A 15,892-nucleotide genomic window follows, 5' to 3' on the forward strand; every position below is an offset into this window, starting at 1 on the left:
GCTGCCAAGCCCCCTCCCCTCGTGCCCCAGGCCAGCCTGCAGGAAGGACACAGGGAGGCCAGCACACGCTCCCCACACGGCTTGAGATAAATATTTCCCAGGAAACGGAACTTGTTCTCTCAGTGTTTACAGCCAAGGACCAGGCCGGGCGGTGGGGGAGGGGCCTGCCTGAGGAAGCCTGTCCTGGGGCTCACGGCATCTACCCCAACACTGCCTCCGACCCCACCGTGCTGTGCGCCTCTGAGCCAGTCTCTGCCTCTCTCTGAGCCTCCATTCCCAGCCCTCAAGGGGGCCGGGTCTCCCCCCGGCCTTGGCCTGCCCAATGTCTGGCCCCGTCTGAGCTTGGGTCTTTTCTGGGTGGGAGTCCCTGGTACTTGATGCCTCCTCCTTCAGACTAGGCTTCTCTGATTGCAGGGCCTGTGTCTGCCCATCTCCATCTGGTCCTCGTCTGGTCAGGGGTGAGGACAGATGGATGGACAGACAGAGAAACAGACTGGGTGGCTGCTGAGGCCACCTCCTTGGCCCCAAGTCCCCGCACACCCCCGAGCCTGTGCAGCCCAACAGGTGAGCACAGCCAGATGGCAGGTCCTCCGGACCCCCAGCGATGCCAGATGCCATGGCCAACTTGCAGGCAGCAGCTCCCCTGGGGCCATGGGCCATCACTGAGGCAACTTGATCCTGATGTGCAGAACCCAGGAGGGGGCTGGCACACCTGCCAGGTAGGAGCACTCACTCAAGAATTTTAAACACAGGCTGGGAAGTGCAGCCTGCTGGGAAGCAGCCCTTCCAGCCTCATCCCGGTGCTCCCTGTCCGTTTCCTGGGCCCCACGGACATGCTGGGCCTTCCCTCATGGGGACCCAGGGCATCCTGCCCACATGCCCTTGCACACCCTGCTCTTTTCACTTGCAAAGCCTTTCTCAGCCCCCCTGGCACTCTTAACCTCACAGGACCACCCTAGCTCCTGCCTATCCCTGTCCCCCCCATCACTATGCCACCATGCTGGGCCCATTTATTCACCATTGGTGGCCTCAGCCTCACCCCAGACTGTGGGGCCAAGTGGACCCAGGGGCAGAGATGTGTTTGGAGCTGGCTTCTCAGCACCAAGCCAGCCTCCTGCAGCCCCCGCTGGGGCTAAGTCTTTGTTCCAAGCGCCTCTACCTGCTTGTTCCCAGCCCTGGGCTGGTCCTTGTCCTCACATGGTACTCACAGAAGGTGACCACATGGACTTCTCTGACTATCCAGCTGATTTCTGGCCTCATCAGTCCATGTCCTTGACCTTTCTCATCCTTCAAATTTCCAAGGCCACCTCCTCCAAGAAGTCTCCAAGACTGCCCCCAATCCAGCAAGTGCCCCTTTCTTGGAACTACTCCAACTTTCACACAGCCATTCACATTTAATCAAGAAGCTTTACTGAGCACCTACTATGTACCAGGCCTAGGCCAGGTCTCATGTGGGCCCAGGAGAGACAAAGGAGACTCAGCCTAGGTTCCTATCCCCCATGCGTTTGTAACTATGTGGGAAAGGATATATAACCACATGGGCTAACAAGTTACCCAATTGCAAGCTCAGGGAAGCTTGGGGGCTATGAGTGCCCAGGAAAGAGGGGAGACTGACTTGACCTGCATGGAGGGTGCAATCTGAGAGGACTCCACAGAGGAGGTGACATCTAATCTGAGGCTTAAGAAGGGAGTAGGTAGAGAAAGAAAGGAAAGGCATTCCAGAGAAAGGGGTCAGGGCAAAGCAAAGGTGGGGAGGCCAGGAAGAGCGGGTATCCTGGGGAGTAAGCACTGCCATGTCTGGGAGCAACGGGTGGGCCTGAGGGGGTCCAGCAGGCAGGGCTGGCAACGCCAAGGCGTGTGGTCTCTCCTTATCCCGTCGCAGCACCCGAGGAACCAGGGCTGGGCAGGGCATCAGTATGCTTAGTGTGGATACCCCTGCCATCGCCCGTGTCCACCTCTCCCCTGGCCCCTGCCCTGCTAGGGCTCCCAAGGCCCCGAGATCCGGCAGAAAGAGGGCGTGGACCCGGCGCGCTCAGTTCACTACCCGAACTGCCTCCGCCCCAACCTCCAGAGAGCAACAGCCCTGGCCCTGAAGTAGGATTCCAGGCTGAGCTTGAAGAGCCCTCCCCGTTAGCTGGCCGGCTGGCCCAGGGGCCAGGGAGCCCTCCCGAGAGGGGTTGCTGAACATATGTCCGCCCTGGGGATGGGCGCCCGCAGAGCCTCCGCGAGCCCCGGCCCAGCCCCACCCTGCACCCCGTCAGCCTGGGCCTGGCTCCAGGGAGCTCACCCTTGCGGGAAGCAGGGAGGGTGCCAACTCCTTCTCTGGGCCAGGCACCTCACACATACTTTGTAACTTGTCCCAGTGGCTCTGCTGTGATTATGGCCAAATAATGCTGGCTCTTCTTATCCCCTTTGACAGGTGAAGAAACTGAGGCTTGGGCTGGTTAAGGGACTGGCCCAAGGTTGGACACTGAGAAAGTGGTGAAACTGGGACCTGAACTCATGTCCACTTGACCCCAGTCATGAGGAGGCCATCGTGTCTCCCCAGACTCCACCCCGACACGGAGGCTCCTCATCAGTCTCCCCATCCTTCTTCCCTCTTTCCCTCCAGCCGTCCCTATAGTATGAGCAACATCCTAGGGTCCCTACTCTCTCCAGTCCTGTCCTTTCTTATATTGGGGAGCACTCAGCAGTCTCTCCCAGCAGAGCTTAGGCTCACAGCCTAAGACCCTCCCTCTGAGGGAGGAGGCAGCAGGACCCAGACAAAGGAAATGTGGAGAGAGAACAGAAGCAAAGAGATCAAATGGGCATGATCCAGACAGGCCACCTGGTGGGGCTTGGGGGGCTGGACCAGAGGGCAGAACCTGCCTTTGCAGGGAACTGGGCCAACGGGCCGGGCAAAGGGGGCGGGGCACAGAGCTATACACAAGGAGCCCGAGCTTGGCTCCTTCCCTTGGGGGCTAGTTCCTGGCACCAAGGAGGGTCTCGGCTTTTCCAAGGCCCTCTCCCCTCATGGCTTCCTGGGAAGATGACAAATCCAGGCTTTCCTGGCAGGTGGCAGGGGCTGCTGAGACACAGCTGGTTCCCAGGAACACCATCTGTCCCGGCTCTGGGGGGGAGCCCCTGCCCCGTGGGGAATGCCATGGCCATAAATAAATTAATAATGACTTTCTAGGCACCCCTGCCCTTCCCAGCTCCCAGCTGTAGGGACATTCTCAGGGCTTGGCCCCACGTCCCCGGCCATGAGTCCATGCTGAGGCCCTTGTGCCCCAGGCCCCGTGTGGGCGCCTTCTTTCCCATCTTACTGGAGGGCAGTTGGGCATGAGCCACATCTGGGCTCCACACTCAGATCTGCCCTGTACGCTCACTGTGGGACCCCACCGTGTGTCAGCTTGCCCAGCCATAAAAGGAGAATAACGGTCCCTGCTTCCTAGGGAGGTCGTGAGGATTGAACAAGGAAGTGTGTCTAAAGCTCCCAGCACAGAGGAGCCTCCCCTTTCTCTGAGCCAGTCCTGGGCCCAAGAGTAGACCCAGGCTGGTCCTGCTGATTGATCCGATTTTACACACAGCCCTCCTCTGTGCCAGTCTTCAGAGCCCCCCGCCCACCCCGTTGCTACTGCTCACGGCCCCTCTGAGCACCCAGATCCTATGAGGCACCCCAAAGCCATGGTCAGCGCTGCCGATGGCATCCTTCATCTCAAAGGAAATGCACCCACTGAGCCCCCACCAGGCCCCCTTTGGAGGGCAGTGGGAGACTCAGGAATGACAAAAGCACAGTGCCCAGGCTAAGGAGCTCAGTTCAGAGGGGCAGACCTCGAGAGTCCCGGAACGGAGAAACCAGGGTGCTAACGACACAGACATCAGAATGCCCCATCTGAATGCCAGGGCAGGAGAGCTCAGAGGAGGGAGCAAGAGGGACAGGGAGGGCTTCCCGGAGGAGGGGAGGCTAGAGCTGAGCCCGGAAAGATTTGGGAAGCTGAGGAAGAAGAGAGCGGCAGGAGTGATTCTGGGGAGGCAGGATGGATAAAGGGGGGGACTGGGGCCTGGCTGGAGCTGCAGAGGAAGCAGGAGGATGGGAGGCATGGATTTTTGAGCAGAAAAGGGACAAGTTCAGGTTTGCATGTTAGGAAGAGCCTTCTGGCAGCCGCCTAGAGAGAGAGTGGGGCGACTGAAAGCAGCCAGCCGGTGAGCCGTCCAGGGGAAAGATGGTAAGTCTTGCACTGGGGCAGGTGCAGGGACAGAAAAGAGGAGAGGAATTCAGAAAACACTGAGGGCAGAGAATTAACAAGGAATTGTTGGGTGAGAGTGGGGAGGCCTAGAGAGGGGTCTGAAATGACTCGGGGAGAGAGCCCCAGGCAGGAATAGGGCAGGGAAGGTGACCTTGGTGCAGGGTGACCCTAGGCTGGAGGGGGTGGGGCTGGGATTCAGCTCCAGCCTCCCAGTCCTCCCAGGGGTGGGGACAATGCTCAGACTGACCCCCAGCCTGTGCCCCTACCCCTCCAAGCCCACCCAGTCCTCCCTCCACTGAGCTCTCACCTCCAGTCTGGCGTCTCTACTCCCTGGGGGCACTGGCTCCTGGGCAAGGAGGTCCCGGCTGGCTGCAGAGACAAGAAGGCCAGGGGCTGAGGCCTGCAGGCCTTCTCCCCTTCTCCCCAGCCTGCCCACCACCCCCACCCCACACCCCCCCAGCCCCCAGCAGGCCCAGGGCCTCCTGTTGCCCACAGGGGGCCTCCTCAGGGAGCTGTGCCTGATTTTGCCCTGCTCTCTCCCCACACCCCCTTCTCTCTCCCCACACTCCCTTCTCTCTCCCCACACCCCCTTCTCTCTCCCCACACCCCCTTCTCACCTGCTACTTCTCACCACCCAGGCCCTACTTCAGGTGGGCACCTCTGACTCTGGTGTATTCTCTGCTCTTGACTCTGAGAACAGAGCTGAGTTCTTTCTTTCAGCTGGAGCCTCCTCAGGAGGGGAAACAACCACATTTTTACTCCTTCTGAGGCCCCCTCCACTTCCACTTCTCTCCAGGGAACTTCACGACCCCTCCTAAGCCTCAGTTTCCCCATCTGTAAAATGGGGTTTGTGATGTCTAGCTCACACAGTCACTGGGCTGGGCTCCCAGCTAGGGCTGCTGTCATGATCCTGTGTGCGAGCCTCCAACCCCAGCCTAGCACCCAGTCTTCTGGGCTCTAGGCGCCCCCACCCCCAGTCCGTGTGCCACAGCCTCTCCCACGCTGGTAGACACACCAAGGAGCCGCTCACTCATTCTCCAGGAGCCTACCCCCCAGGTGGCATCCAGAAAGCACAGCCTCTCCCAGGCACTGCCCAGGGGCTGCCTGCCCCTCCCCACCCCCACCCGGCAAGCACACCCAGGCATCGGACAGGCACAGGCGGCGGGATATTCTGAGCCTGGCTTCGTTCCAGTCAGCTGCTGGCCGCCATGCCAGCCTGGCGCGGGCGCAGGGGCTGATTTGATTTGGCAGCTTTGGAAGCGTGTGGTGGGGACAGGGAGGGGGAGAGGGATGAGACACCCATCCCTGCTAGGAAATAAACAGCCTTGGGCACTCAGCGAACTGGGGGGAGGGCACAGTCTGGCATGGGGGTGTTCTGCATTCCCTGCCTGGTGCCCCTCTCTTCTCACCCAGGCCCTGGACACCTGCCCATGACTGCTGGAATTTATGGCTCTCCTTGGGTCACCATAGGGGTGACAGTAGCTGCACCTGGTGTGTGGATGCTTGTGGTGTGGCTGTCGCAGGGTGTCTGGTTGTCCCACAAGTCCCCGTGTCCTGTGGGGTCTCCCTACTCAGCCAGGCCTACAGCCGGGCCTGAGTGCTGCCCAGGAAGACTGGTCTGCGTGTGGGGCAGTGGTCTAGATGTGGCCATCCCCCACGGTGCCTGTGGCCACATGGCTGGGCTTTGATGGGGGACCGACTGCAGCCCAGGGGGTGACCAGGTCACCACGTGCCTGAGTCTGCTGCAGGGCCTGGTATGCATTGGTCCCGGCCTGTTCCTTCCCTCTGTGCGATGACCCTGCTAACCCAGCCACGTCCGGCGGAGGAAATGACGAGGGCCGAGCTAAATACCTAACCCCAAGCCCGTCCCTTTGTCCACAGGCCTCAGCCTTCATTTCCACCCAGGCCTCCGATGGTCCACCCACTGCACTGCCCCGGGCCAGCCCCCTCCTCCTCCCCTGACAGGAGGGAGTGCTAGCTGTGATTCTCCAAATACCGTTGGCCTCTCTCTCTGGCTCCCCATCACCAGCTTCCAGCATGGGGAAGGTAGGCCTTCACAGCTCCTCTGTAATCCCACCTGCCTCAGTGTTTACACCCTCCTGCCTACCCCACAGGCAGGCCAGTCCAGCTTACCCCTTCTGGGGATCTGCAGCACCCATCCAGTATGCTGCTGGCCTGGGGACCTGGGCTTCACACCCTCCAGGTGGAGAACTGCTGAGTGCGATTGTGACTCTGATCCTCTGACCTCTACACTGAGAGGTCAAGGCCATGGGGCAGACCAGGACCCTAAGGGGCCCACAAGCCAGGGCTGTGCCCCAGACACCAGCCAGGAGGTTAGGGGAGGGTGGAGCCTGCTTTGGGGAAGACATAATGTCTTATCTGTCACCGCCTCCCCATTGTCCCACTGTCCTCTGGGGACCTTAGGGCTCTCCCCACCCAGCCACAGGAAGCTGAGCCCCTCCTGGAGACAGAAGGAAGGGACACTGAAGGAAGGGCTTTAGGATTAGGAGGAGACTCACCCATGACTTTGCTGTCACAGAGGAGGAACCTAGGATCATAGAACCCAGCTGTCACAAAGAGGCTAGTGAGATGGAGACAGTCTGCAGAGAGGTCCTGGAGGGCTTCCGAGCAGAGGTGTGTGGTGCCTCACAAGAAAAGATCACTAGGTTCCAGGACAGCCTCCTAACTATGAGATCCAGGTTTCCACCTGGGACTTGTATGTCCTCATGTATGTACTTGCATGTGTCCATGTCCATGTGTGCATGGGTGTTCATCCCTGTCATGGAGTGCTGAGCTCTGGTCTGTGTCCCAAGGGCAGGCTCTGCCCAAGGTAGGGGTCAGCTAGGTAGCAGGCACAGTGGCGGACAAGAGAGTAATCTGGGCAAAGATTCAGCTCAGGGCTGAAGAGAGAGGCCCGTCAGTTGGTCCTAACCTCAGGCCTCATCCTAGCTGCCTGACATGGAGGGCAGTGTCCTTCCGAGACACAGGCCCAGCCACAGTCCACTGTGCCCCTGCACAGGACCTTCCCCTCTCTGAGCGCCTTTCCTCATCTGAAGAATCACAGCATGGGACTTGATGACCTCCTGGGGCCCGTCCAAGTCTAACGGTCTTTGGAGAGAGACTGACACTCACAGCCGGCCAGAGGGGGAGACTGGCAGGGTGGGGAGAGAGCCTGAGTGAAGGGACAGGAGAACCCAGGAGGCTCATTGTGGGCCGGGCAACAGGGGACCCTATCCTCAGGGCCAAGACAGGATGTGGTAGACAAAGGAAGCTTGGGGATAGTACGGGGCAGCTGTCGCCACCTTACCTGCCTTCTGGTCTGTGGGAGGAGAAAGATGGAGGAGTGCCAGAGGAGAGCTCTGCCCCTAACAGGAGTCCTGCCTCAGCTCCTGTTCCCCAAGTGTTCCAGGGGAAAGGGAGGAGCTGCAGACAGGGGGGAGTACCCAGCACGGGGAGTCAGGAAGCTGGATTTCAGGCCCTGCTGTGCTGTGTGACTTGGGCCAGCTCCCGGCCTCCCTCACCTGATCTGTGAGCCCACCAGGCTGCGACTCATGCAGTTGGTGCCAGGCTTCGGAGGCACCCAGCTGGAGTGAGCTCTCTAGAGGCCAAAGATCCGTCTCTCCTGCTAGAGGTTCCCCCCTCCCACCAACAACCCTGGTGTAGATGCTGAGACATGTGCATAACCCAAGCAAGCCGCTGGGCAAATGGCCTGGCCTCATGCCACAGGGGAGCACCCACTGGCCATCCCTTCTCCAGGCCCCCTGGCCTGGGACCTCCCTTCCTCAAGCCCTTCTCACAGCCACCTCCAGGGCAGGTGTGGGGCACCTGCGCTCCAGAGGTGCCGATGGGTCACCGGCCAATCTGGCTGCCCTGGCCTCTGCCCTAGTCGGAGGCCCTTTGTACTTGGGGCCCTCACAAGCAGGGGTTCGTGCATTTCCACATCCGTGTCCAGGAAGTGTTCATGTCCTGTTTTCCCCCTCAGGCCAGGGCTGGCGGGGAAGGGGGGTAGGTGGTGAGCAGGCCTCTCTTTCCTCCACTGTCTGTCCACATTTCTGCCCAGAGACTTTAGGGGCTAGGAGGAAAGGGCACTCCTCTCTCTGCCATGAGCTGAAATAGTTGAAGAATGGAGGCAGGGGGATGAAGGAAATGAGCCCTTACCCTGCAAGCTTAGGGAGAGAGAGCTCTCCTACGTGCACAGACACCACTTCCGTTGTGGCAGGAGAATCCGCCCGTGTCACCCAGGCGAAGAGGGTCTCCTTCCCCCAACACTGGCTCGGCCCCTCCTCCTCTCCCCCACTCCCTGGGGGTGGGGGCCACCCTCCATCCTGAGCTCTCTGCATTGCTTCTCGTTATGTTTTTAATAACCTCACATCAACATTAACAAGGCAGGTGGTTGCAGCTCTTCCCAGCAGCCCCATTTAGAATCATTGAATCATCAAATCCTAGAATCCTGGATTCACAGAATGCCCGCCCATTCGGCTCCTGGAGTCTCAGCAACTTCAAGTCACAGAATGTCGGAATCACACAACCACGCTTCCACACAGCTCTGGCTGGGAGCTAAGAGTCATGGAAGGCTAGAAGCCCACAAACCGACAATGCCAGATTCTTGGAGTCATGCGTCCCTAGAGCTAGAGCTCATACACGCCTTGGAGGTGCTGACCCCCACTTCCTCCTTTTCCAGGTGAGAAAATGCAGCCCAGAAAATGGCCTGGTGCAAGATGACCAGAGAGTGCGAGCCAAGCGATGCCCACACCAAGATTGCAAGATGGGACCATAACATTCGAGTGTTCCAGAAATGGTGTCACTTTTACAGTAGGAAATAGCCCTGTTCAGGCTGGAGTGGTGCTGCTTTTTCATTTTTGCTCGCTTCCCTTCATGCCCCCGCCCCGGCCCTCCCCAAGTCTTCTTGTGCCCCCACCATACCCCACTGGGCACTGTAGCTGACACCCCATCTCTCAGCACCCTTCCCTCCTCCAGGTCTGTACCTCGGCCGCCTCAATAAAGACAACCACAGATGGGGGACTTCTAGGGGCCAACTCCCTCAGGGTGGGGGACAGGAAAAGCAAAATGCTTGCCACCTGAAGCCACGAGCCAGAGGGCGGGCTCCCTAGAGGAGGTGCCCTGAACTCAAGACTGGAAGGTCCTGGAGCCCTCAGGGCCGGTCATACCTGAGGCAGCAGCTTCGGGGGAGTTGGATCCAGAGTGGAAGGAAGAGACTGAGGCTTACAATTGATATTAGAACCATCGAGTATGTTTAGCATTTTCATAAATTTACATTTTAACTCATTTTGGAATGTACTCATACATTTTGGATTTGAATTTTATTAAATATTACATTTCACAGATTGTTTTAATTTTTGAATTCCGACCACTCTTTGCCCAGGGCAGTTCCCAAGTCTCCACGCTGCAGAAGAGGATGCTGGAGCCCAGAGCAGGGTCCAGGTCTCCTGGTCTCTGTTTAGCCTCAAAGCTCCTGACCCGGGAGATCTTCCTGGGACCTTCTGGACCTTAGAGGGTCTTGACGCAGGCCCAGGCATCTGCTCTCATGCCCTGTCATCCCTTGAGAGCCAACCCAGACACCCAGGGCGGCATTCCCTCTCTCTCTCTGTACCTCCACGGCTGAGTGGCTCCCTTCTCCACCCTCGGGAGTCTGTCTCCTCCCCTCCATCCTCTGCATCTTCCTGCCTGGGCCTCACCACCCTTCTCCGGACCAAACTGCACCAGCCTCCCACCTCACCCCTTCCGTGTGCTCTCTACCCGTGGCCCAGAGGCTTTCCTAACAAGCAGATCTGAGCAGTCCCTGCCCTTCTTTCAACTCCCATCCTAGTGCCCAGTTCCTTCTGGAAAAAGTCCAAATCTCTTTGCTTCTAAGGCCTGCACAATTTGGCCCTGGCGACCTCACCAGCCTCATCACCAGCTTCACACACACACACACACACACACACAGACACACACACACACAGAGCCCACCCTGGGACTCCGCACCGTGGTAGTCCAGGATCCAGCTCCACAGAACTATAGAACCACACTTCCCTCCCTCTGTCTGTCACCAGCAAGCCTTCACATTTGCCATTCACTCTTTCTCTCTGTCCAGAACTTTCTCCTAGCTCATCCCTTAGCTCTCAGATTAGATATGCTTCCTCCTGGAAGCTGCCCAACTTGCCCTCCCTCCCACTCTGGGCTGAATCAGGGGTAGCTACCCTGTCCCACCACGGCCCCTCAGTCTCTCCAGCATTGCCCTCCCCAAACTGCCCACCAGCATCGGTCTTCGTCTGTGCCCCCGCCTCTACCCCATCACCTGCCCAACATCAGCCCTGGTACCTAGGCCAAGGTCCGCCTAGCTGCCATGGGGCGGATGCACTATGGCTCCAACGTGGGCCAGTGTGTGGCAGAGCTTTAAAGCCCACACTGTGCTCATCTCTACCTCCCGCCTCTGTTGGGCACATAGTAGGTATGTCCACCTTTGAAGGCCTGGCAGTACACAGTGTGTGGCCTGGACAGGCAGGCTGGGATGCTCGGAGTAAGTGAGAGTCCCAGGTTGGGCTGGGGACTTCCTGGAGGAGGCATCTGGGAGGATCCTCCAAGTGTCAGTCTTAAGACAGCAATTGAGGACAAGCCACAGGAAGTGCCCAGCCTAGACGAAGGGCTAGCAGGGTGGGAGCCAAGTCTGCAGGAGGGAGAGTCGGTGGTCAGGGCCCAGGAGGGCCGCTGGAGGGCCTAGCTGTGCATTCAGAAAAGACCTCCAAGAGAAGGGCTCCTTCTGGCTGGTCTGGGGCAGGGAAGAAGGTGGAGATGAATCAAATTGGAGAAAGTGCTAAGACAGAGATGTGGGACAGAAAGCTCTGTCTCTTCTTGTCCGTGAACCCAGAGAGGAAACTGCTGTGGGGCGGCTGGGCAGGAGGAGCGGGGAAGGCTGAGGCGGCACGGAGATACCACGCGTGCTGACCCCAGGGCCAGGCTGGGTGTGGAGGGCTGAGGCTGGCCGGGAGCGTGTCCCCAGCTGTGGCTGGGAAACGTTTCCTGTCTCCTGGCCAGAAGGGTCATTAATAATCATTTACACACCACAGGCAGCCCGGAGGCCAGCCAGGAAGCAGCATGGTGCTGGGGCTGGAGCCCAGCCTGGTGACCAGTAGAGCTGTTTTCTGGGAATTACAGAATTGCTGTGTCCTGCCACCTTACTGTGAAACCTGGCCACATCACCTGACCTCTTGGGTCTCTGGTAACCCTGGTAAAAGGAGGGTCTAAAGGGGAGGCTGCCCAAAGTCCCCTCCCTGCTCTGGGCCTTGGTTTCTCTAGATGGCAGATGGGCTGCCACCCCTACAGGGGGTGATGGACATCTGATGACTGATGTGGCCATCTGGACTCTGCCGAGCGCAGCTCAGGACACACGGGATGGGCAGACCCGGCCCTGCCTCTGAAGAGCTTGCCTTCCAATTGGGAGCTGGAGCCTAACACCATGGGGTGCCCACCTGGAGCCTCACAGAACCAAGGGCACATCAGGCTGGGGAAACAGACGGGAGGGCTGACAGTGTGGCTGGGCTAGCTAGATGGGGTTTCTCTGACACAGGAGGTAGGAGCCCCAGGAGGCCTATTTGGGCACCACTGTGTCAAACTGGTCCCGCCTGGTGCATAGCAGGTGCACAATAAATGTTATAGACAAGAAAACAAGTTGATCTGTTAAATGAGACCCCTGTGAAAGGAGGCTGGGATCTGGAAAGAGCTGCCTAAAAGATGATGATGACAATGACAGTCATTCTGGCCGAAGACAAGGGGGTGGGAAGAGGGGATGTGAAAGCCTGAGGAGGCTGGAGGCCCAGGGATGGCCATCCAAAGCCAGACAGTATTGCTTGGGAAGGATCAACTGCCGCCAAGACCCTTTCTTTGAGTTGAGCTAGAATCTTCCTCAGGCCCAGGCCACATTTCTCTGCCTACTCAACACCCCCTTCCAGGCCCAGCTTCAGCCCACTCACAGCAGAGAACCTTTTGGAAGGTGATACTGAGGCACTGCCCCCAGCCCCCTCCCCTGATGACTCTGCTAGTCTGTGCCTTCCAACCGTCAGGAGTCCTGGCCGTTCTTCCTCCTGAATACCTGTCAGCAGGCCGCCCACTAAGGCTCCCCCATCGCTTTCTCTGGAGGGTTTGACCTGGGTCTTCCTACTGACTGGCATCTCCCCTATCAGACTAGAGGGTCCCCGAAGTGTGACCAGGCTTCCTTTTTTTCAGATAAGGGTCTCTGTGAGGACAGGGACTCTCCCTCCTGTCAGATGTGAGGTCAACAAGAGGAGATAGATTAAGGCCTTCCTGGTTGACTCCCAGCCCAGGGACACTCCCTGAGGGCTACACAGGGAAGGGAAGAGGACAGGTTGGTATGCAGAGGGCGGCTCCTGGCTGCCCAGCACCCCACAGATGATGTGAGCCAGAGAGGGTACTGGGCCAGCCATGGGACGAAGACCTCACAGTTGGCAAAGTCACCCAGTGCCATGCCCGGCCCAAGCCGCTCTTGCCCCAAGGAGACACCACTGGGGATACCAGCCAGGCCCCACGGCCTGTGCCTGAACCCCTCCCCACCGTGGAGCATTGTGAGGTGGTAGTAAACACAGTAAGCCTACAACACGTGCATCCTCTCCCCGCCCTCCTCCAAAGCCCAGCCCAAAACACGACACAGACCAAAAGGAAAAGAACAAAGGTTCCCAGAGCACGACATCACCAGCCGCCTGCCTGTCCAATGCCTGCTCAGCCGGAAACCCAAGACAAAGGCCTCGGTCAAAGTGAGGAGGATGAAGGGCAAAGGGTAGAGGCAGCTTAGCTTGGGGTGGGCCATGACAGAACGTCACTGGGCATCTCTGGGGACCTAACTGGGAGGGAAGCAAGGACAGGATGGCAGCCAAGTCCTCCCTGCACACACACATCATTCCACAAACATTTATGGGACACCTGCTGTATTCCACGCACCTCAAACATTATATACCTCATTCCTCACCCCACACACCTTGTGCCTGCCCCCCCACACTGCTAACTTACTGACACCCTTCACACACCCCTCACCCCTCACCACACACCACACACCAACAGCTCACAGGGAGAAAAGATCACATAATCCACACGTCACACTGAAAAGTCACACAGCTCACACACCCACACTTCACGCCACACTCACACTCAATCTCCCACCGCACACATCACACACCCCACACTCACCTCCCCAACCACAGATACACACACATCCAATTAAATTCAACACACACACCACCTAGACAGAGAGACACACCCTGCATAGATAATGTGCACACCTAATGTCACATGTTCGTGGACACACACAGACCCGTGGCACAGACGATCCCACCGGCACGTTGCCGCCTCCTGCCCATGTGCACGTGGGCACACACACACACACACACTTAGTCAACCAGCCCCTTGCCTTGGACCCCTCGGCCCAGGCTGCTGCACCCTTCCCTATGCGGAGTGGCACCCACGGCCATCACACAGACACATGACACTCCAACACCAACACCCAGGTCCTAAAACACTTCCCAAGCAAGCCCAGGATGCACCACCGAGACTCTAAGCCACCTAGGCTGCAAACACACTCGGGCCCACACACAGCTCCCCCACCCCCACACCCCTCCACCAAGATGTCCAACGCAACCCTTCATCAGGCCCCCACAGTGGCTCTTCCTGGCTACACGCAACAGCTGAGAACATGCGCAACCGCACACAAAACCCCCCGTGCAGGCTGGCCCTACAACTCCACCCCATGGAGACAGACACAGCACATACACTCATGTTCCCTGTACACACAACACTCATACATACAGCTTCCACTCCGCACTCACAATGCAGCCTTCCTAGCTGCACATGACATGCAACCCCATGCATGCAATCTTCACCCTTGCCCTAAGCCCCCATGCATCCCTCCAAATCATCGCACTGGTGATGCCACATACAATATACTACATGGCACATCACAAATGATCACACACAAGGCACACCCAACACATGCAATGTGGCCCATCCTACACAAACACACACACCCCAGACTCACCCAGCCCCAGAAAGCTCCCACCACAGGTCACGGGCACCAGATTGCAGTCTACTCCCCCATTCCCCCATCCCAAGCCCCCAGCTGCCCCCAGTCAAGACCAGCACAGTGCGGATGGGGGATTTATAAGTTATGAACCCCAGTGCTCCACGGCACAACCCCCACCCACCTTAGATCCCTGGGCACCGCCCAAGGGCTGTGCCTTCCATGGTTAGTCCCTTCCACCAGCGCCCACACCGTGCCATGCCTGACGACATAGGGCAGGCAGAGGTCCTGGGTACACTGGCCCCACACTCTGAGCCTACCGCTTCCTCACCCCAAAGCAGAAGCAGATAATAAGGGGAAGGGAAGATCACAGGGTGAGACCCTAGAACAAAGATAGAGACCTAGAAAAACGGGGGTGGGGAGGGGTGATGGACAGACTGAGAGAGATGTACATGGGCAAAAGGGACCAAAAGAGAGAAACGGAGGGGCAGAGAGAGAGGATGCTCAGAAAGATTCAGAAAAGGCAGAGGAGAAACCAGAGAATAAAGTGGGACCAACACACTAGAGAGAAATAAGAGGAGAGGGTGAGACCCCTAAAAGACTAGATGACCGCCTACACGAGTGGGTAGGAAAGCAGGAACCAGGTGGGAAGGGGTCCTGCAGAGAAAAACACAAGCTGTGATAGAGGCATTTGGACCCTGGGGTACAGTCCCAGGTGAGGACCGAAGACCAGATGTTTGAGTGGGAATCTGGGTGGGGGCACAGATGAGGCTGTGGAGTAGAGGCTCAGGGGCTTGGGGTGAGGCTCCAGCTGTGACATGGGGTCCTGGCTGAGAGCTGGGGGTTCAGGTGTTCTGGGTGTACCTGGAGTCCGATATATATATATAGTCGGTGTTCAGGGGTTTGGGCAGGGGTCATCCACTCATCTGGGAAGCAAGGGGTTCCAGGTTTGAACAGAGCTCTTCGTGGGGACTGGGGTCCTACTGTGGATTGGGAGTTCAGAGCTTGGAGTGGAGTCCCAGATCCGAAAAGGGTTCAGAGTCTGGGGTGAGGTTTGGACTGCGAGCTGGGGATTCAAGGGCTCCGGGTATGGGCTGCAGTCCCAGCACAGGAGTGGAATTCCGAGCTAGAGAAGGGGGCCCCACCTTGAGGAGGGTTCAGGGGCAGAGTGGACCACGGAGCCGTGCCCTCACGCTCCTTGGAAGACCCGGCCGGGCGCTCGCCCGACACCCGGTCCTCCTCGTGCCCAGCGCTGGGGGCCCCCCTACCTGCAGGCTGTCGGCGCATGGCTGCGGCGGCGGCGGCGGCGGCTCGTCCGGCTTGAGGAAGACCTGCTGGCCCCGCCTGAGGAATTGAACAACAGCGATGAGGATGTGGTGCAGCACCAGGACCATGCTCACAGCCGCCCGCCCGCCCGCCGGCCCGGCCGCTGCGCTCGGTCAGCGCGTCCGCGACAGCTCCGCCGGGTCCGCGCGAGGGTCCGCCCCGGCCCCGCCCCGCCCCGCCCACTCCCCGCCCCCCGACCGCGCGGCCCCGCCTACCCTCCCGCCACCGCGAGCTGCACCTCTCCGCTTGTCCGACCTGCGGACCCCCAGGGTCCCCTCGCCTGGCTCTCACCTCCCTTCTCTCTCCGCTCGCC

The 15,892-nt window shown here is 58.9% G+C and overlaps 1 protein-coding gene across 2 annotated transcripts in view; it reads right to left on the reverse strand.

The window, feature by feature from the left end:
• PDE2A (phosphodiesterase 2A) overlaps window positions 1–15,691 on the reverse strand; it is a 63,948-nt gene extending 48,257 nt beyond the window's left edge. The window contains exons 1-2 of one of the 2 annotated variants that reach the window (XM_034995618.1): window positions 15,522–15,627; window positions 4,537–4,598 (exon numbers count right to left, since the gene is read on the reverse strand). In XM_034995618.1, coding sequence (XP_034851509.1) covers window positions 4,537–4,598; window positions 15,522–15,540 — 81 coding nt within the window. In that variant the 5' untranslated portion in view covers window positions 15,541–15,627. Of the gene's footprint in view, window positions 1–4,536; window positions 4,599–15,521 lie in introns of both variants that reach the window. The other variant, XM_034995617.1, reaches the window with a different exon arrangement.
• Window positions 15,692–15,892: the final 201 nt, after the last annotated feature.

Source organism: Mirounga leonina, unplaced genomic scaffold, assembly GCF_011800145.1.
Source record: "Mirounga leonina isolate KUSES-001 unplaced genomic scaffold, KU_Mleo_1.0 Mir_92, whole genome shotgun sequence".
In the NCBI taxonomy this organism is placed as follows: domain Eukaryota; kingdom Metazoa; phylum Chordata; class Mammalia; order Carnivora; family Phocidae; genus Mirounga; species Mirounga leonina.